Source organism: Ptiloglossa arizonensis, chromosome 6 (genome assembly GCF_051014685.1).
Source record: "Ptiloglossa arizonensis isolate GNS036 chromosome 6, iyPtiAriz1_principal, whole genome shotgun sequence".
NCBI classification, from domain to species: Eukaryota; Metazoa; Arthropoda; class Insecta; order Hymenoptera; family Colletidae; genus Ptiloglossa; species Ptiloglossa arizonensis.
The window spans coordinates 1,608,751-1,631,089 of NC_135053.1; the positions used below are offsets into that span (position 1 = coordinate 1,608,751).

At 36.9% G+C, this 22,339-nt stretch overlaps 2 protein-coding genes across 8 annotated transcripts in view; both read left to right on the plus strand.

The window, feature by feature from the left end:
- The window catches only part of LOC143148329 (uncharacterized), a 130,921-nt gene extending 118,787 nt beyond the window's left edge, over positions 1-12,134 (plus strand). Inside the window, exons 3-4 of the mRNA XM_076314584.1 lie at positions 890-1,184; positions 3,377-12,134. Of these exons, the coding sequence (XP_076170699.1) occupies positions 890-1,184; positions 3,377-3,585 (504 nt within the window). The 3' untranslated portion in view covers positions 3,586-12,134. The remainder of the gene's footprint in view (positions 1-889; positions 1,185-3,376) is intronic.
- Positions 12,135-13,933: 1,799 nt separating this feature from the next.
- Engase (cytosolic endo-beta-N-acetylglucosaminidase) overlaps positions 13,934-22,339 on the plus strand; it is a 31,842-nt gene continuing 23,436 nt past the window's right edge. For 2 of the 7 annotated variants that reach the window (XM_076314523.1, XM_076314524.1), the window contains exons 1-8: positions 13,934-14,289; positions 14,374-14,842; positions 14,927-15,370; positions 15,461-15,635; positions 15,711-15,929; positions 18,132-18,478; positions 18,550-18,702; positions 20,027-20,139. In XM_076314523.1, the coding sequence (XP_076170638.1) occupies positions 14,610-14,842; positions 14,927-15,370; positions 15,461-15,635; positions 15,711-15,929; positions 18,132-18,478; positions 18,550-18,702; positions 20,027-20,139 (1,684 nt within the window). In that variant the 5' untranslated portion in view covers positions 13,934-14,289; positions 14,374-14,609. The remainder of the gene's footprint in view (positions 14,290-14,373; positions 14,843-14,926; positions 15,371-15,460; positions 15,636-15,710; positions 15,930-18,131; positions 18,479-18,549; positions 18,703-20,026; positions 20,140-22,339) is intronic. The other 5 variants (XM_076314518.1, XM_076314520.1, XM_076314522.1 and 2 more) reach the window with 5 other exon arrangements.

A 22,339-nucleotide genomic window follows, 5' to 3' on the forward strand; every position in this document is an offset into this window, starting at 1 on the left:
GGAACTATGTATTTAAACGTTCGAACCCGAGGTAAGAGTTCTCTTCTGTAGAACATCGAAAAAACAGGCTGTGACTCGAAGCTTTCGAAAATATATAATTTAAGCGTTGTTCGTATTCGATTAATTCTATCATCGTTCTTGAAATTTCTAAGCATTTTACCATTGAATTATTAGCTCGATAGATATTCGGATACCTTAGACTTTCTAGAATCGCGAACAAAACAGCTTAGATACGTAACGTTCGTATTGTCAAAAATTGAATATACAAAATGAACAATTCTATCGTCATTGTCAGAATTTCTAAGCATTTTATCGTTAAATTATTTCTTTTATCGATATTTAATGTTCTCGAATCGCAACAAAAACACGTTAAATGCGCAATATTTGAATGGTAAGAAACGACACGTATAATATTTATATAAAATTCTTTCGCGACCGCGAGTACCGCCAATGAAAGGTTAAGCTTGCGTGTACGATCGAAATCTTTGAATACACAAATTGTCGAAAGTTAGAGCTACAAAATTTATAGAATATTTCTAGAAAATTTATTCACGACCGCGAGTATCGCCAATGAAAGGTTAAGCTTGCGTGTACGATCGAAATCTTTGAATACACAAATTGTCGAAAGTTAGAGCTACAAAATTTGTCGAAAATTCATTCGTGACCGCGAGTACCACCAATGAAAGGTTAAGCTTGCGTGTACGATCGAAATCTTGAAATACACAAATTGTCGAAAGTTAGAGCTAAAAAATTTCTAGAAAATTTATTCACGACCGCGAGTATCGTCAGCGAACGATGAAACTTGCCCGCGACTACGTAGAAGAAGCGTGTACCATCTTCCCGGTACGCAGATTGCGCGGTACATATGAATTTTCTGTTCGTGTTCCAGATACCATCGTACGACCCGAACTCTCATTGTCTCTGCGTCGCCGGTGAAGTATATTGTTGGTGGCAGAATTACAATCCGAGCACCGATCCCTCCGCCGGTCCCTCGTTCCTTCCATCGACGACGATAGAAAGTAATTACACACCGTCGCTGGAGGAAAGCACGGACTCCGTCGACAGTTTGGAAGCTTCCGGTGATCCAGCGGAGGAACCTTCTGTCGAGCAACAGGGATACGTCGAGATTAACGCGACGTACTCGACTACCTCGCAACCCGCGCCGACTATGTGTCTCGTGATGGGTAATATATCAGTCGTAGTTCGTTTCGGTTGATTCTTTCTGCGACGCGAAACTGTCGAGCCATCGATTTCCCGTAAAACGGACGTCATTGTGTAATTAATCGCCCGGTGAAATTTTCATACGAACAGTAGGAGGGAATTCGTTCCTCGACTTCTCGTCTCGGAGTTTATATCGCCGCAATTGCAAACGCGGCTCTGTAAGGATCGCGGCAATGTTTGGATAAACTTTCCCAATGTGTTTTATCGTTTGTTCCGATGAAAAGAGGTCGTGTACAGTGGCCTGCGAAACGATTTCTTTCGAATTTACAACCCTGGAAAGTTGCAGACTGGATGAATTGTTCTGGAAAGATACGAGCCACATCGTTTTATTTGTCGTCGAACATTTTTGGAATTGTTAGCAACTCCAAGTATTGGAAATACATTAGAACGTTTTTGTGGAAAATCACGTAAGAGTCGGATAGTAAATATTTCAGGACGGAGAGAAAACTGATTCTTACTTGTTACTGAATTAGTTACTTGTAAATTTTTGTTTATTTTCGCTTAAATATACGACTAAGGATGGAATAACTAAAACGCGTAACCGAATGTTCTATTTCTCGAATTAATTCGGTCAAAATTCGACGAAAAGTAATTCGATTTTCTCGATCGTTCTTACGATTACTCGACAAATAACGATATATGTTTATAATTATTCAATTGCTCGAAGTTTCGATCACAATGTTCGTACTTTTGTTTCTCTTTTTATTTTAGAAGAATCACGCAAGTAGAATTTTTTTTATTTACCACAATATTGTACATATTTTGATTCGTTACGACATTTCCATTTTGAAAGAAATTTTGTAAAAATCGAATACAGGTTACTCGCTGAGAGGAACTTACTTATATGTACCGTTGGCACCCGAGAAGAATGCCTCTTGGGTCCAGTAACTCTTTCTGCCCGCACGAAAAGAATTACCGAACCCAGTGGCATTCTTCTCAAGCGCGTAGTATAGTTACAAAGGGTAAAGACAACGAAGAATCGGTACAATGACGCTGTACACGTGTATCAAAGTCTTTTCTTCTTTTTCGTATTATCATGCCAATTGGAATCTTCGTAAAGAGATTATATCGCTGTACAATATGCAAGATATTTACTATGCGAGGACACTAATTTGTTTCGCAATAACTCGTAAATAAAACTTTCGATTTTGACTTTTTATTTAGACGTCGTTTGTTCGATCAACGATATTATTCATTCGTACCATATCGACCAGATAACCATTCCTGGTTTCATTGTAAATAGGGACTCTTTCGATCACAGTTTTCATCTCATTCGAATGCGTTCCAGGTGTAACTTTTTCAATATTGTCGCAAATATTTTGCTCGAACTGTTGAATTGTTGTTGGCTCGGTAGCATAAACTCTCTCTTTCGAGTAACTCTGAAGAAAAACATTCAGTCTAATCGAGCGAAGTGATCAATCGACATCACCAGATTTTAATATTACATGGTTAAAAATGCCAATTTTTACAAGAAGGGAAACGAACGTTCACATCCCCACTCTAGCTTTAGTCTACCATTTCCCTTACTTTTGCACGCATTATAGCGACAATGATAGGGGAATTCATAGACTGTAAACTCAAGTGAGCTTGTAAACGCTCATTTGCCTTCTCGTCGCAGACGAGATACGTATAACGTGTCGTGTCTTCTTATTGAAACCGTATCGTCGATAAATTTCCAGTCGAAAAGAAATTTTAAGCACTACGCAATATAGTTCAAAATTATTTGTAACCGTTTCATTGTCATCGCCGAAAAATATCAAACCAAGAATGCTTTCGTTTAATTGCGATTCGTTTGATTCGAATAATTTTTATAATTTTTATCCATCTCGTGTAAGGGGAAAGCCTCCGAAACGTGAACAATTTCGCGACGGAAATGTAAAAACCATCGAATCGTATATAATACAGTACCGACGTATAATCGTCCTTAGTGTAGAATAGAAGAAATTTATTACGAAATGACCACAAAATTTGATCGAATAATCTTTTACCGATCGGAAAATACAAATTCGATGAAAAACCACGAAAAATATAACCCTTGTTCGGCTATGATTCATTTAATTTGAATAATTTTGACAATTTTGAAGCATCTCGTGTACGAGGAAAGTCTCTGAAACGCAAACAATGTGTCCGTATGGACGCGACATTTTTATTGCAGGAAGGGAATACAGAGAGGGCGAGGTACTGCCGCACTCGACCGGAAACTGCATCGAGTGCAGCTGCGGATCCGAGGGCCGTGTCGAATGCTCGCCACGGGACTGTGTGGCCCTTCGACCCGAGATACCAGTTGCACCGGATATCCCGGATGCACCGGACGGGGATTTTGAAGTGTTCAATTTTGACCGAGGAATCGACGAGAGCTTCTAAGGAATCCGACAATAACGATCGTCGCCCGCTCGATGCATTCCTCGGATGCGTTTCACGCGCAACCTAGCTTCGGGCTCGATAGCGATCTTCGGGGAAGGTTCGCGTTTTTCCCCGCCGCGTTGATATCTCACGTCACCACATTATCGAATACGAATATTTATTTCGCGTATAAACGAAACGGCACTCTTAATTGCTGCTCAATTAATCGTTAGTTATTTCGAGCGTGAAAATCGGTGAACGATGAGTTAACGGGGTAGCGCGACTCGTGTAAGAACAGGTTTTCGTAGAAACGCGATTTGAGATACTTTCAATGTGTGTCCTCTCGCGTGCGATTGATCGTTAACCGTTCGTTTGAAACTATGTTATCGATTCTGGACGAGCAATCGGTATCTAGCGAATTTCCAAGAGCATAGCGATACGACGAACAAGGTCCGAGATCGAACATTCGTTGAAGAAGCGAATCTAGTCGAAAATTGTCAAATCCGTAGAATTTTATTCGATCGTAACGAATCGTGTTCGTTTAATTACTCACGAAGGAAGATGTACTTTATTAATTTTCGTAATACGCGTTATAACTTACAATTCCGCTTGGTTGTTTTTTCGTTCGTTTTTTCAAGAGAATACTCGGACCGAGCGCGGGTATCGCAACGATAATTAGATTCCCGTTTTCCTCCATTTCTTTTCCTTCGTCGTTTCGACGAAGCGGTTGAAGTTTTCCATTAAGTCTTTTCTTCCGTAACGGAAGAGGACGATTCTCGTTGCGAGTACATTCTTCTGCTATAAATTCGATCGATCTATTCGCGTTCATCGGCGATGCGCGCTATTTAAATTCACAGAATTGTTTCCCCGACTATTCTCAGCGAGTGTATCTGCAATAATAGAAATGCGTATGTTTATTATCGATATACGTCAATAAACGTATTCGTATTGCAAACGAAACCTATATGTATATGCGTGTTATCAGCGTTATTTTCATTGGTTCTAAAGAGTCTATAGTACGTCAACGTAAATACGAACACCGTAACACATATCCCTGTTCCAATTTTTCGAACGTTTCTCGAGTTCTTTTCCTAATGTGGAAAGTAGCGTACTACGGTATGTCGTCCACATTTTAATATTTCCTTGCCAGTTTTCGTTTGCCATGCACTTTCAGAATTTTTCTTTCAATTGAACTCTTACTCGTAGCATCGTCCAAATCTCCTCCAGCTCGTCTACTTTCAACTGTGATTTTTAGTAGAGGAAAGCATCTGTTTCGTTGCAATAATCGTTCGTATCTGTTTCCTCGTATTTAATTCGACCATCTTCTTTTTATCGCAAATATCGTATACTATAATACTCCGAACAATTTATTACCGCATTGCAACGTAACGTTACTCGTTCCCTGTCGTCCTCCTTTAATTTTAAGCGCTACTTCTTCTTCCAACATATCACGTCGACCCTTTTATCGTTAATCTCGTAATACGACCCCCTCGAGACGGGCCTAATTTATCGAATAAATGATCTTAGAAACGATCGATCTGCATTGATTAATTGTAAATTAACTCTATCTAGTCCCTTGCGTTCGCGAGCAATTTATCCCCCACCCCCACCCCCTCTCTCTTTCTCTCTCTGTAAAATAGGAACCACTCCAGTACGATCGGTGAAATTGTTACAGCAGAACCTTCATTGTCCGATCTAACAAGTAAACGCAACTGTTACGCCTCGAGCCTTTTCTCTAGTAGCCACGATTGCTTGAAAGATTCCCAACCAAGTTTAATCCCAGGAATCGTAGCTTTATTCGATATTATCCACTTTTTATCGTTCGGTGTACGAATCGATATTATATCGTTTCGATGTCGTTATTGTTCACCCGTAATAATTAATTTCCCTACTTACGAAGGAACATTTGGATCGAAAGGAAGATACTCTGTAGCGTAAGAAGGACAGGAAATTAGCAGCCCATGGGTGCAGTGTGGCTCTTTCTTCTATTTATTCATTTTGCTCAGAGGTAGAAGAACTCTCTGCGTTCACTGCGCAAACCTGAGAGAACGCGGTCTAATTTTATTGGCTATTAATTAAACGTCATCGAAGGATAAAATGGAAAGTAATAAAACATAATAAAAAGAGAAAGATTACTCCCGTGGCTCCTGGCGGAGATATTTTCCATTTCTGATCTATAAGAACACTCCGTAGGAATATTGAGACATCGTGGTTCGGATAACGGAGGTTCCTGCCGTAACGGTGTTTCCCATCGCTCAAGAAACATCGAGAACTCTTCGAACGATACTTCTCGCGGTAAAACTGTCGGAAGTATCGAGTGAAACGCATCCCGCCGTAACAATAACGTAGCAACAATCAAGAATTCGTGCCGCGCGACATCGGCGTTCGATTAACCCCGACATCGAGGTCCTTATCGTGTAGACTTCTCCGAAGTGTTAAGAACACGGCGCCTTTTCTCGTTCGAGAGCGTGCCTTTGTCCTTCTTACGTTCCACCGTGTTTCCCAAAACGAAAGTCGAGACTCGTCGCTCCGGTGTAAAGAGCGTCAGGCGTAAATTTTTCTACGAGACGTAGGATGATCTGCGTCCTGGACCATTCGCTACGAATCCTCGCGACGCGTTAGACCACGTGGCCAATTTGGCTTCGCGTTTTCTACGTAGACGCCCAAAGTAGAAGTAGCTGTCCGACCCCGAGGATAGGCGCGGACTATCGACCTTTCGCGGGTGTTTGGTCGATGCCGGTGAAAGGCACGGAGACCTGGATAAGGGTACCTACGGTACGCTGCTCGTAAGTTGGGACCACGGTGGTCAGTTTTGATTACCTAAATCGCTGAGCGGGAGGAACGGGCGAAGTTAGTACGATGAGGATCGTCCTACTTTTTTGCGCATCTTGCGTCGAAGGCATTAGAATCAACCTTCTCCCGTCTCGTCTGACCAGATTTTATTAACCGAATCTCTGAGCGAGAGAAGATGATACAGTGGGAACTGTCCCACTTCGTTCTGCATCGTGCGTTGAGGTCATTGAAGTGGGAGAAGGTTGATTCTAATGTCGATTTGGGGAATAAAATCTGGCCACGCTGATTGGGACCTATGCTCGGTTCAACGAGGCGAGTCAGCGGGTATAAATAAACGCACGTGATCGACACATGGCCAAGACAAGACCAAACTCGTAGTTTGTCTTCTTCTGTCGTACGAATTCCGCGCGAAGGTTTGTTTTTCTTTGGACCGGGTGTAGAACTGACTGCGGGTCTAGTCAGTCGTGACGAAATACGTTGAATGCAATCGTAGCGTGTGCTCGCACGTATGTTTGCTATTGGTCGAATAAGTCGTGTTTACCAATTCGGGCCTGTAGCGTCGTGTGACGGAGAAAAAGAACGAAACGTACCTGACGACCTCTGTACCGTCTTGAGTACCGATTTACAAGCTGCGTACAGTACTCGTCGACTAACCCTCTACTCGATAAGCGAGCCCTATTGGTACGCTCGTACCGCACTCGAGCCTCGAATAACGTACTCAGTGGCAATATATAATAGAATCACTTGCGTATGTATTCGTGTAATTGTTTTTAATTTTTATAAAGGAATACGAATAACGAGCGACACAACGATGTACCAGCGGTGTTCGTTCGAACAGCTCTGGATGAAAATATTTTACTTCGAATAAATGAATTTTTCGTGAATTCATCGTACATGTGCTACACATGGAAACGGAAGGTCTTTAATTTTCATTTTTTCGTGGCTATAATTTATTTAAGGAACAAACGAAATTATTCGAGCGTACCGTACCGCGATACGTGAAAAATTAGAGAGAGGGTTCAAGTCAGCGTTTTATTCGTTTGAACTTTGTTTATGGAATACGCGTAGTGATAATTTTCTTTCGTTCGCGATTCGTGTACTTGCGCATTAATTATTATAAATAAATACAACCGTTCCAGCTGCTGTTTTCGTAACGAGTAACAGTCTTAAAGAACAAATTTCTACGGCTCGAAATATTGTTATCGTGAAAAGAACATCGTTACTTCCAGGAAACTGTTGACGCGTTAATAGAACTTTTTTGGATAATTCGATACTTCACGGTGCAGTAGAGAACATTTTTTTCTCGATCTATCGCTCTATGTTTCTTTTACCCTTTTCACGTTCTCGGTACATTGGCGTTCAAACGAGAGCCTCGATGAACTAGCATTTAATTACCAGTATGCTCGATTCCTACTACTCGATTGAACTGTTTAGTCGGAGAGAAATCGTGAACTGTGCTCACTCGACTAAATAATAATTCAGTCGAAGAGAAACCATGGACAGTGTTCGACTCGACTGAACAGTTCGATCGAAGAGAAATCACATCGGTGCTCGACTTGATCGAGCAGTGTGGTCGAGGAAATATCGTAGACAGTGCTCGAGTTGACTAGACAGTTTAGTTGAGAAAAAAGTTGCGAGGAGTGATCAATTCGATCGGTTCGGTAGAGAAAATATTGTAACCGGTGCTCGACTCGACTAAACAGTTTGATCGAGGAGAAATCGCGAAGGTGGTCAACTCGACAAAAAAGAAAGAATTCAGTCGAAGAGTCACTCGACTCGACTGAACAGTTTAGTGGAGAAAAAATCGTGGACGATGCTCGACTCGACTAAACGGTTTAATAAAGACAAAATCATAGACGGTGCTCAACTCGACTGAACGGTTCAGCGGAGGAAAAATCGTGGATGGTGCTCGACTCGACTGAACAGTGTAACTGTCGGTAAGTCGATAGTACGCGTCTAGCCCAAACCCCGTGCATTTTAGTTCTCTAAGTTAGGCGGTTAGTTCTCTCGTCTATCGAACGGTATTTTGTATACGTTTCGGGGAATACTTCCGCGCGCACTCAACGGAGAACAAATCATGCTGTAGACGTCGGCCTACAACGTACGAATTAATAAGTTGGGTAGGAGAACCGACCTGCGAATCGGGGCGAGGTCGTGTACCCGTATAAGAAGGCCCGTATTCTGGAGCTCGATACTGCTCGATCTCGTGTAAGGTCATAGATAATACTCGTGTCATCGTATCCTTTGTCATACTCTAAGCGGGGTGTAAGCGTATCAAATTCGTGATCGTGTCATTCGAGTCCTATACGGATCGGGCGAATACGATTACATACGGACTGTACGAGATGTTCGTGAAATTCATCAAACGAAACAAATTCAATCTGTAGCTCGTGAGACGGGCGTTTCGACTCGGAAAGAAAATATTATAGTGTTTAACGCGTTGGACGTCGACTGTGACCGACGACCTGTCACAATAGAGTAAACGACCCGTGAAGAATAGAGAGTGGACGTTTCGAAAGAAAAGAAAAATCGCAATGCATTGAAGCGATGCTTCTTAAATTTCACCTTCTCGCCGATTCCCATGATAAAGTAATACGTTTGACAAGCTCCGGAGATAACTTAAATTCCACGGCTTGGAATTTACTGGAAACTATAATAAATAGTTCATTGTAACAAAAATCTTACATCGTATAGTATTGAAAAATTCTCATTACCCGACTCTGTACGTGCAAAACGGTATAAAAAAAGTTACAAAACCCTACTATGTGCTTCTTTTTCTTCATACGAGAATACACGGACCACAGTTTGAGAAACGCTGCATCGGAGAACTGAATATTTATTCGTAAAAGATAAATAAGTTATTATCAACGTCGCTATGGCAGCAAACGTGTCGAATAAGGTGATAAGCTAACGTAGCGTAAAGCGAGGGTCTTGTCGGATGAAATTCGTAGCGCAGGAAGCGATTTTGAGCGAACGATTGATTTTGTTCCGACTATAACGCGTTATCATGATTTTATTGGTCCGCGTGCGCAAAGAGTTAAACTTCGCTCGATGGAAATTTCTTACAAATACGGTTCAATCCCGATCGACATAGAAAATACGATCAATGTCAAAAATCAATTCGTATCGTTGCTTATTTGCGATTGCGTTTCCTAGCAAATTCCTCTAACCGAACATCTCGTATATTTATATCATATCATGGATTAAATATCACCGGAAAATACCAAACTTTTAAGAAAGACGATTAATATAGTTCGACTTAAGAATTAATTAGCAAGTAACCAACGAGAGGAACGTAGAGCGGAGTAAATTTTGTCGAGAATAATTGTAATCCTAATCACACGCGCAGATTATCCAATATAAATACATATTAAAACCACGTTACAAAGTAAAAGTAAGATTTTTTGGTAGAACGATGCTTCTCCCGCATACAAGGGAGTGAAATATTTAACGAAAATCGGTAGCGTACTCCGCTGCCCGAATTTAATCTTAAATAGTGTCCTGAATTATACTATAGTATGTATACATACATTATATGTACCCCTATTAAGAACAAAACCAAACCCTACGTTGTAATGGAACAACATGCACAATATAATATACATATATTATATATTCGTATATACATATACATGTACACGTACCTATATACATTACACGAGGAACCAAATATCGAGAGATAATATTGTACGTACCTATGCATATGATACATAAATTGTACCTAGGAGTAGTATACCAAAGTATTGTCAACATTATACCCTTTTTGTAGATGCACAGCGATTATTTGCCTCTCCGTTTTCTGTGTACAGCGGTGTTAAATTGCGCAAACTGCGATCGCAACAAATACGGAATGAGTTCAAGGGAAAATAGCACGGAGTTGTTTACACAAATTTTGTTACCGCGCAAATGCAACGTAACTGATTGTGAGAGACAGATGGATCACTCGTTATAATTACTCGTATAGCGTGGTATCGTAGATGCGATTCGTTTTATTGCGGAGGTAGTTATAAGATTATTTATTCGTGTTTACATCTTATCGTTCTAACCATTTCTCCCACATATATGTATATTTACAACGAATCGTGTTATCAATGGATTTTCAAAATTTACCTTTAATTCGTAATTAAAAGTCACCGCAAGTTAGTTTTGTCGTGCACTAACAAAATTGCAAGTACAATTAACATAAATAGAGTAAATGTTGTAAATTTTTATTTAATTTATAATTTCAATGCAAGTATTAAAATTGTGTTTGATACAGAAAATGAATTTTTCTAGCTAATATATTTTTTTCATATCGTAAAATACTTTTTAAATTCAAACGATTAATAGTTAGGTAGCATCTGCTATTTGTCAACGTATATTTGTATCGTTCTTTTTTACAATAAGAGTAAAACGACTTAAAATTTGAGAAATTTCAAATTTTACACATACATATTCTACGATAAGAAAAAGAAATTCTGTACGTGCATATTGGGACATTACTGTGTTCTACTAAATTTATTTTGAAGCGGTTAAGAGAGATAATTCTAAATATGTACCTCTCCTGAAAATAAATGTACACTTTGCGAGTTGTTTCACTTTGATTAGAAAGTCGCAAAGTCCTCGAACAAAGTATGACAAAAGTACACTCTTCAAGCTGAAAGTAAAAAAACAACAAATACAATTATACTTTTGTGAAATTCTATTAAATTGTTTTGTCAACGAACCAACAAATTTTGTTACTATTTAGAAGGATTTCGTTGTTCGAACTTTGAGCAATGGTAGAAAGTTCATATTCGTGTAAATGCTTAGCAATGGGGATTACGAGTTGCTTTAATATGAAAAATGAATACGTTACTTGATGGGACACGTTGCTTTAACGATAAAATGATAATTGTCGCCTCCACCATAGTGATCCATCTGTTTTCGAACTGCTATACAAAGAAACATTTGATTGTACGGAGAATTAAACCCCCGGCGTACAAATAGGTAGCGACTTATGATAGCACCGATTACGATACTAAACCAGGTACGAGAAGAGAGGAGGGTTGTAACTATACTTTTACGACGACGAGAAGTTAAATGTTTATAGTTAGACGCATAGTTAGGTAAACATCCAATGTGATATATACATCCAAAAAAAAAAAAAAAAAGTAACTTTGTCTAAAAGTTTTACAATATCTACGGGAAGATACGATCCTATCGCGAAGTTGCTGTAATTTCTGCGAACATTCACCGTAATTAGGGGGTACAATAAAGGAAACGAGCATAATTTCGAACGACGATGTGGGGTTCGCTCCTTGCAACGGCTACAATTATTGCTGGACATATTAATCGTATTTTCGTTAACGAGTTCGCCTAATAACATTGTAACAACACGGCCTGTAATCGTATTACTTTTATCGATAGTTAAAATAGGAAACAGGATGATCACGAATGGTTGCGCCCAATTTGCGGAATAGCGATCGAGACTATTTTTTAATTGTGTCGTTTTTGAAAGGAAACCGTAGACAATCCGTGCATTGTCGTTTCGTAAGCAAAACAAAGTCCCTACGAATTAGTGAACTTATAATGCGAGATACACCCGTACATGTAAAAACGAAAAAACAAAAATGGAGAAAGCGGCGTACCGCGGGACCACCATGGCAGTTCGTTTTTTCGTTAATGTCTACATTTGCGTAACGATCTCGTACGTCTTCCAATTGTCCCACACACTGTTGTGTCTGTCCTGTACCCGTGGGATCTCCCGTCTTCTTAAAAAGGGTTGTGTACACTAAATAAAGGAAGATCTTACGATACACTGACCTCTTCTCGTTTATTGCTCATCGAGTTACGTTTTCCTTTTTCCTTTTTTTGCGAAACCCTGGTACTTTACATCGCTTTTTCATAGAGGTTCTCTGCGTTACGTGTGAAGTTCTTTTTACAAATCAGCATTTTTCAGGTAAACCTTATTCAAGAAGAATGTAGCGAGTGTTTTACCCAATTTGACGATCTTAAGTTTCTAATAGACCGATTACCGTATGAAACATTGTTTAAACGAAGTTTCATGGTATCAAGTAGAACACACGTGTTAGAAATTGTTGAAGGTAATAAAAAATTTATGTAGAAAATGTACTCGCTGTGAGTCAAGTAAGTGCAGTGCTATTCCTCAGAGTCCTTTTACCAGAAGGCAATCTTCACCTTCTCTACTCTATGGCTAAATCCTTTTATAAACAATGTTCCTATTCCCGAAGATAACGTAACGTTGTTGTTCGTCACATTTTCGTATTCATAACTTTTTCAAATAATCATTTCATTGATATTCGCTGGCTGTGCAACTTCGAATCGTTAATCATCGCCTCGTACATCCCATTCACCCATGTACCCTTTGACAAACCTCTTGTTCTAACGAAGTAATTAATAAGCTCTCTGCGACCTTGCTTTTTCAGCAAGATGTAAAAGTCAATATTTAACTACTCAGTCGGGTCTTCATCACGGAATTAGAAAAAGTAATTGATTATCGATGAAAGATTGTAAACCGTTATCAGAGTTATTTCGATCATGATTATTTCGAGTTTTAGCAAAATAAGTTATCCAACCGTTAACAAAATAGATTATATTTCAAACATTACGTTAAAAAATGTCAGATGGAACGTATATATTCGTGTACTGCATAGAAGAGAACTTTTCGGTTTAATTTCTATGTCATTTGTCTAACAAATCTTATTTTACGACTATCTCGGTATTTATGAAATTTAAATTTAAATAAAATTAAGCAAATTTTAATCCATTAATTTTAGACTCTCATCTTTTTTTTATTCGGCGCTCGATGCTTCTAATTTCGGTATGAAATGTGAATGCTATACTTAACCCACTTATGCTTGAAGTTTTTGAGTAAAAAGGTTGCGTGAAAAGCGTACACATTAAAATTTTAATGAACTTGACCTACAACAAATATAATACTTCAGGATGATAAACAATATTGATTACTTTTAGATAATAATCAAGTGACAGATATTTAATGTCTACACGAGTAAAATTGATTCGTTCACTATAAAAGCAACTACTTTTTAAGCTAGGTTTTATATAAAAATTGAATATGACTTTGATATGCAGGTAGGAACATAAAATTACAATTGCTATATAATAAATCGCCTTAAACAATGCATCATTTAATAATAATTTAAATACATAAAAAATACTATCTCAATAATAAGTAATTATTTCTTTTATTTCTGTTTAAGTTAGCGTTATACGGTAATTTAATATTATTGCATTAATTTTGTAATTGTAATCACAAATTAGATTTATAATTTGTAATTATAAAATTAAAGATTCCACTAGCCTGTTATATGTATCGTGTTCAACAGTACCATCATTTTGTGATTAACGACTAATAAGTTAATCATGTTTGACGATTACATTCTATTTATTTCCATTGTTCATTAATCATAGTTATTGTTTGCTCGATAATCGTAATAATTGATTAGTAATTTGCATAGCTTTTATCAAACTCCGCTTACAAGTAATTTGTTGATATCCTTTCTATTAAATTATTTATCAAAATTTGTATAATGACGTATACAAAGTACTACTATATTATGTAATAAATATACGTATGCATGTACATAAGTAGCTAATGTGAAACATTGTGTGATATAAAAAATTAGTGATATGTATTACTATTATATACATGAAATAAGTAATAGAGGAATACAAAAATACGGATTAAGAAAGCAATAAATGAGAAAATAGAACAGGAATAATGTTCTAAATACCTCTAGCAGAACAAATCGAAACTAACATGACAAACAAGATGAAAGTAGAGGTTAAGTAAAGTTTCCAATAAATGTTGGTTTATTTACTCAAATACTAAGTTAAACACTGCATGTCACGGTATTTACTTGACTATGTGTACTTCAAACTGGCTATTTCAGAATAATTTTCACAAGATATCGCAGAATATACCTTTCCGTAAATGTTTTTATGTTGGACACACCTATGATTATACGAATAATATTTATTAATAATAATATCGCAACAATTATTTTATTGCAGATAAACAGGAAAACATACTCATTGCATTATCTATGAGAGCAGCTTACAGATAACATAATAAAAGAATTGCGCGTCAAGTGATATGCAAGTTCCGTTTATTACAGAAACTATCTGTAAAATAGATTCTATGTTATCATAATACTTCCGGAGTTGTAAATAAAAAGGAAAAACTTTGTACAAATGCATTCTTTGGAAACTAGTTCAAAGTTGTCTGCGAAAGAGTACAAATCAGGGAAATGGAAGCCCAAGTTGCAGAATCGCAACCCTTCAAGAATTTGAAAGAATTATACGATAATGTGGACAATTTAAAATTGTGGCCAGATATTAAAGAATTACGGGAATCAACGGATTATGTGTATCGTGTCTCTGAAATAAATACCTCAAAACTACAGTTGGAAAAAGTTGATAGATTTAAGTACCCTAAAACGTTACTGTGTCATGACATGAAAGGTGGCTATTTAGAAGACAGGTATAAAAATTACAGTAATGTTATAAACATTACAATATATATATATATATATAAATATTATACGTAATATAATTGTTTTTACAGATTTATAGACGGATCAAAGTCCTACAATTCTTACCTTTTTTATCATTGGAGTGTTATCGATACATTTGTATATTTTAGCCATTACTTTATAACTATACCACCTTTTGGATGGATTAATGCAGCACATAATCATGGAGTAAAAGTTCTTGGTACTCTGATTACAGAAAGAGAAGGTATTTGGGAGCCTATACTTGAAACCCCGGAAACAGTGAGAAAGTTTGCAGATGCCTTAATTCTCGTTGCAAAATTTTATAAATTTGAAGGCTGGTTATTGAATGTTGAAAATAATATTGAAAGCAAGCTTCTTAATAATTTAATATATTTCATAAAATACCTAACAGAACATATTCACACTGAAATTAGAAATTCTGAAATTATTTGGTACGACAGTATAATCGATAAAGGACAATTGAAATGGCAAAATGAAGTAAATGATAAAAACATGTAAGTGTATAATGTATATTTTTATAGTTATTTGCATGTTCAGATTTTATGTGGTATTTCAATTCAATGGTTTGTATTCCAATATTTCAGAGAATTCTTTTTAAATTGTGATGGTATTTTTTTGAATTACAATTGGACCGAGTCAAAACTAGCAAATAGTTATACACTTGTAAAAAATCACAATCAAAATGTACACAATATTTATGTAGGGTTGGATGTTTGGGGAAGAGGTTGTCCTGGTGGTGGTGGTTTCAACTCGACATACGTAATTATAGTCACATTATATATTTGGTTAAAATACAAATAAGTTAGTATTTATTTATGATATTATAAACCACAGGCTTTAGAAAAGATACGAGAACAAGGATTGTCTGTCGCTATTTTTGGGTCAGCTTGGACCTATGAATTTTTCGGTCCTAGAACATTCCGTGAATTAGAAACTGTATTCTGGGCCCAACTGTTTCCTTCTTTGTATATTCACGTACCTATTTATGAAGACGAAACATTTCAAACATCCTTCTGTAGTGGATATGGTAGATCTCTTTACCACTCTGGTGAGGTAAATTTAAATATGATTGTTAAGAATGAAATTAAGCAGGTTTATTTTTATAAAACACGCAGTAAGACATTATTCTTTCATGTAGCCAAAACGACAAAATGAAAAAAGAGAAAATATGCTGCGCAAGCGGCGTATTACAGGGTAGCTTACACTTTTAAGGCATTAAATAAAAATTTTTAATATCATGCTCTAACATACCCTTCTCCTGAAACAAAATTTCTTTTGCTTTTTACAATTAAAATCTTATTCATATAAATCTAATTTGTTTCTTAAACATTCAAACGTGATTTCATGCACAGCCTATGTTGTAAGTATATCCGTGATCTATTTCGTACTCTCTAAATATTCTATATTTACGTTTTTATCTTCTATTTTTCTTTTTTTACGAATAAATAGGTGTCGTATGTCAATATGTTTCGTTCGTGTGTCCGTAATCCTATTTTTGGATACATGTATTGCTTCATTATCGTTGTATATTAACGAACGTTGCTATCTTAGAGGATATAATTCCATGCACATATTGGAATTTTTTAATCCACCATTTACTGAGTACAAATTTGGACAAATAAACCGGATTCTTTGCCTACAAGGCCCACGATCTCTATCTTCATATCATGAACAATAGATTTTCGTTGTTAGATTAATAGTTTCCTTTAAGTATTGCATGATACGTTTTACGATTTGTCAAGTACATTTTTACGCTCCTTTACAAAATCTACTTACTATATTTGTAGCATCAAATTTAATTAATAAGTAGTATAAGAAACTCCTTTGAGTATGGAAACTTTTTTTCCTCTACTTGATCGTAAGAATTTGTCTTTCGATATCGAGCAATCGGACAAAAAAATGTTTCGAGCAAAAATTAGTCAGCGTTTAAACAAAGAGAATATATCGCATATAAAACTCTAAATACTTACTTCTATTTCGTTTATTTAAGAGAAAATAGGATTCTCTATCCTTCTTAAAAGTACCTGTCGTAATAAACACAAAAATTTCTGTCTGACCTCCAATGCATGTTGTGTATATTGAAAATTTCATCTAGTGCAAATTTGGACTTATTGGACTATAAAATACGCGACAGAAATTATTGATCTGCAGCGCGATATTCAAGTAACTACTAACTAACATTTATTCATTGCACATGATCACGCTCCAGAAAATTGTGAACACGAGTAACGTGATATGGATGAATGTAGTTGTTATGCAGAACATTATGAATGGTTTTTATAGTAACATTATGTCTGAAACTTAAATTTCACGTATGAATTATAGGTGTACTGTCTATGTCCTGTAGAATTTTATCTTCAACGTCGTACAATTGTCGAATACGGTCGTAATTTTCAATTTAGGCTGTTTAATACAAAAGAACCAGTTCCAATGGCAGTTTGCTTCATTCTCTGTATGATTCTTCAATTAGGATGTTAACGATCGGATAATCGTTGTGCGTGGTATTTATTGCAGTAGTAATGTTATAATCGAAAAATTTTCAAAGCAAATAATATATATGGTCGATTAGAATACCTTGCCATAACTTGAAAATAATTTGGGCCAATTGAGAAGACAGGAACTGTAATCCAGTCTGATGAACCATGACCTTTGTCGCATATCGAGGTCTCTGGGCACGTCCTGCGATAATATAATACATATCGTTGTCAATGTTTATAAATACTAGCAACTGATTGTAGAATACAGGATAACCAAAACGTATTTAATCGCTTGCATAATTGAAGAAACTTCAAGTTTTTTCGTTTTGTTGAAAATGAAGCATCGAACGAAAAAATGTTATATTAAATTTTTTCCTTATTTTCTCATGTAAAGTCACACTACCCGGGTACTATGATTTTCGTTCCACCCTGTAATATACAAGAATAATTTTGTTTACCATTTATTTCTTATACTTTTATTTTCATTCGAAATATTTCTTTCTGCTTTCTCTTAAGCCTATAATCCGATGATCGAAGATGAAATTAAGCAGGTTTATCCTTATACAAAACCTAATAAAACTTTATTTTTTCATATAGCTGAAGTGACAGCAAAATGGTGAAGGGAAAATGTGATAGACTAACATTTCATAATAGAACACTTCACGCATTCGAAGCGTTAAATATAATTTTAGTTTTATCTTTTAACAAAATATTTTCATATATTACATAAAATGCATTCATTGAATAGCGGTACAGCTGAAACATGCATGTTCTACAGATACAATTGACGATGCACGATATACAAGGAAGAAGTATATTTGAAAGGAAATCATTTTATAATTTAGCCATGCAAAAGCCTCAAATTTCTATGCCTATGCCACATCTGAAATTTGTACGTATTCTCGAGCTAAAAAATGAAGGCAACGTAAAGGAGGGTTCGAAATCGCCAGTAATATATGTTTACGAAACGAAAAAACACGTTATTCGAGTATTCAAAAATATTGTAAACATCGAAGATAAATTGCCCATATTGGACATTAATTTCTTTGAATTTTACGATGAATTTTCTTACGATGGAGGCGGTTGCTTGAAATTAATTACAAATGATCCTACGGTATACCATAGGTAAGAGTTACATATTTTATAACGAAGAAAAATTCTTATCTTGGCTAACTACATTCTATTATATTTCACAGATTATTTCTAATTTACATTGAATGTAAACAGGAGATGCAAGCGTCGATTATATTTAATGGAGTGGAGCCGATATTAATACTGGGCAACGATACTGGTTTGAAATCTATTATGTCATACAAATCAGTAAGCCTCGACTCTAGATGGAAAAAGTGGTAAGTTATGAAATATCTGCGGATTATTATTACGGGCATAAATTTAAGCCGAAAGGTCGTTGTGTTCACTACCCGCAATTGTCTCACGATTAAGCGAGAGTGTTTAATAGGGCAAAAAGATCAAACGCTGTTTTCAACTAAACGATAGTGAATGTGTATACCAAAAACATGGCAATTGTACTCCACGGTGACTAAATATGTGTTAATTAAATTTTGTACATAAGAACTAAGATTTACGTATTTGCGATTATCAGGGTAATTGTCGTACACTCCGGTTAATGAGAAATTTCTTGACGTTATCCAGTCGTTGTATCGAACATTTGTCATATCGAGTGAATGTACAGTACACGAATCATTATTTAAAAGAACGAAGAACTTCGAATCGTTCGTTCTGTTCTTGGACTGAATAATTTTTAACATTTGTCGAAGAAGTGCACATTTTTGGGTATCTGTTTATCAGATCCGAATATTTTCTTTTGCAGGTGATAATTCATACATTGAAACATTGCTTACTAAGGTTTATGAACCTTACAGTAGACGTACATATAGTATACAAGTTCTAGGTCGATTGCCATCCTTTTGCCTTCTTTGAGGCTGTACTGGTCAATAACCTTGAAGAAGGCGAGTTAGGGTTAGGATCGACACTTAAGACTCTTTCAAAATGATGCAGCTTTCACCTGAAAAGCAGTCTTCTCGCACGCGTATCGTATCGTATTAATTTTTGAGAAATAAAATGTAATTTAATTTTTGCAAGTTCAACTGCATTTTCAGTCCTCTTTCCCATTACTCGATCTGAAATAAATCGTACAGATACATCTAATTTTAATTTGTATAAAAATGGTCGTAATTAAGAGAAAAATATACCGCGCGATATAGTACGCAGGCGAGAAGATTGCATCTGAAGTTACACCGGATGCTATTCGTTCAAGAGTGATCTCTTCAAGCGTACAGGGGACGCGCATCCCTTTCACATCCGAGAAGAAGGTCTTTGAACGAATACGGTTCGCCATCACTTCAAACGCAATCTTCTCGCACGCGTACTGTACACAATTAAGGTTGAAGATATAACACATTGGCGTCGGAGCACTGCAAGCCGAGTCTAACACATATACAGAGGGCGTTCACACTTCACCCAATTGCTTTACGTTCAAAAAGATTTATATAATTTGTTAACCGATCGATAGTATAGGTTAATAAAATGTTTATCGCGCAAAAACGAAAAAGCACTTGTTAACGGGAAGCACGAACGTTGCAGAAATCAAGAGTATACAAAAATTGTCCACTCTCGACTCAAATTCTCTATAAGTGTTCTTTCTGCCGGTAGTTTCTATTCGACGAACATAAAGACCGTGAACGAAATCGGTGTGTCCTTCACGAGGAGGAACATTTGCTACCTGGGGGAGATCATTCTGGAAGAGAAACAGCAACATAGCTCCGGTAAGTCTGCTTACACTGTCGTTTGCATTCCGCGGTCCGGAGAAGTGTACATAGCAGGTGGATTGCGTCACGATAAAAGTGTATCGCAGAACGTGGTTCTCGATCGTGTAGATCGACATTTCACGGCGATCGTGTCCACACGACCAACTTCCTTCTTCGATTGAGCACCGCTTTAGTGAAAGGAATACCGACGTGTTTCGCGATAGAATGCCTATACCGACATAACTTATCGCTCGATATTTTACAGCTCGGAATCGCGATTACACGATAAAAGCATTTCTTATTGGCGAGCCCCGTATTATTAGCTGCTAGAACGTTAGAGCTGGCGTTTCGTTATTTTTTTGTTTTCCTTTTTTTTTTTTCTTCTTTTCTTTTCTTCGCGATTTACTTCACAGCTGCGTTTCACCTGTAATTTAGGGTTCGCTACCGTTCGCGTTGCTCGTCCAGGTGTTCTCACGATGCAAGGGTGTCTGCATTCCGTTGCAGCAATTTGTTTGACGGAAGGACGAAAAATACCCGTAAGCCCCCATACCCGTGCACGGAGACCGAGCGGTGCTCGTGTACGAAGGAGGTCGCGACACCATAACTTCGATAACTTGTTTTCATTTGTTAGTCGCGTTTGGTGCTCGATCAACGTACGAGAATATCATTGATATCGAAAACCTCAACGTGCACAAATATTATAGATCGAAACGAGGAATAGTTGTAATAAAGAGATTTCCGGTTTCTTTTTTTTTCTTCTTTTTAGTTCTTAATGCGCAAAAATGTTCAAAACGACTACTCGCTGTACTTGACCCTTGCGGTGTTACATCTGTGCATAATTCCGTTAACATTGTATCGAGATAAGTAAAGGTAGAGTTTGTAAGTTTGGAATGCTATTTTATCAATATGAAATTATTATCAATTAAGTGTCGAATAACACGCACAGTTTTCTAATTTGTAGTCTGATGACAATCAGAGCATAAAGACACTTTATGGAAGTGTTTTCCAAAGTGAAGGGCGGGAGGGTTGCGAAAGAAAATATTCAATTTATCGCAGAAAGATTCGAATCGCCCAAATATTTCTTTCTATCGATATATCCTTTCGTCGGAGTTTAAAGGTGTGGAAGTATATTTTCTTCGTATTCCTTGAAACTATCACTCGTTTAGGGTGCAATAGGGTGTAATAGCCTGTCGAGAAGTTTGAAATCACTGCTTCATGAAAATTGAAAAACTAAGCGACGAATGTAATACTCGACTACGGTATTCCAGGGTTGATAAAAAATTATACAATACCCGTACAACAAATCGGCAATAGTAATAAAACAGAGAATTTATCTAATAAAGGAAAAAATATTATACTTATTAACTCGTAGATACATTTTCTTTCGCGTAAGATTCGAAACATTTTCAAAATATTACATTCTAAAATTGCTTTCCGGTACGAAGCAGTCTTAAAAAAAATCCATAAAATCTATCAAAGATACAAGAATTTATTTCAAGAAGAATTATGGTATTTTGGAGCACTTCGTGGAAACGTAAAATCCATTTACCTCTTCAAATTTCGATAATCATCTAGTAGCTAATATTTCGAGTAATTTTATGTACAAAAATTCTAAGTAGATCAGGATTCTATCTTGATTCATCTATTATTCATAACGATCACCTAACGTAGTAATCGTTGTATGGTTCATTTCCATTCATCGTTTTCAATTGATTCGCAAACGCATTCGCGGCCATTAACTGGCTGTTATTGAATCATTTATGAGCAGATCCGGCGCGGACTGCGCGATTTTAACCAATATCGTTAATAGTTTATCGTTCCCGGATTATTTTTGAACTTAATACGATCCGTCGTAATGATTTCGGGATATCGAATTCCTGCGTACGATTTTTCTGTTTTCGAGCTACAGTTACGAACGTTCGTCTACAATCGGCGTAACTGACGCGTTGTTCGATTTCAAATTCACGTCACATTGTATTACAAATCTTGACAATGCGTACACCCACTTCGAAACGAACGGTAGTCGTAAGGAGGGCATACGCCGACTGACATTATTCGTGGGTATAGGTGACGATGATACGCGAAATATCTTCGTTTGCAGGATATAATACATTCTACGCGTTCCATTACAATTTAAAATCAATCGTAAATCATTTGGATGCTATTCGATAGACGACATCGTAGAAAATATCGAAACTCGTGCAATTCTTTGTTAAAT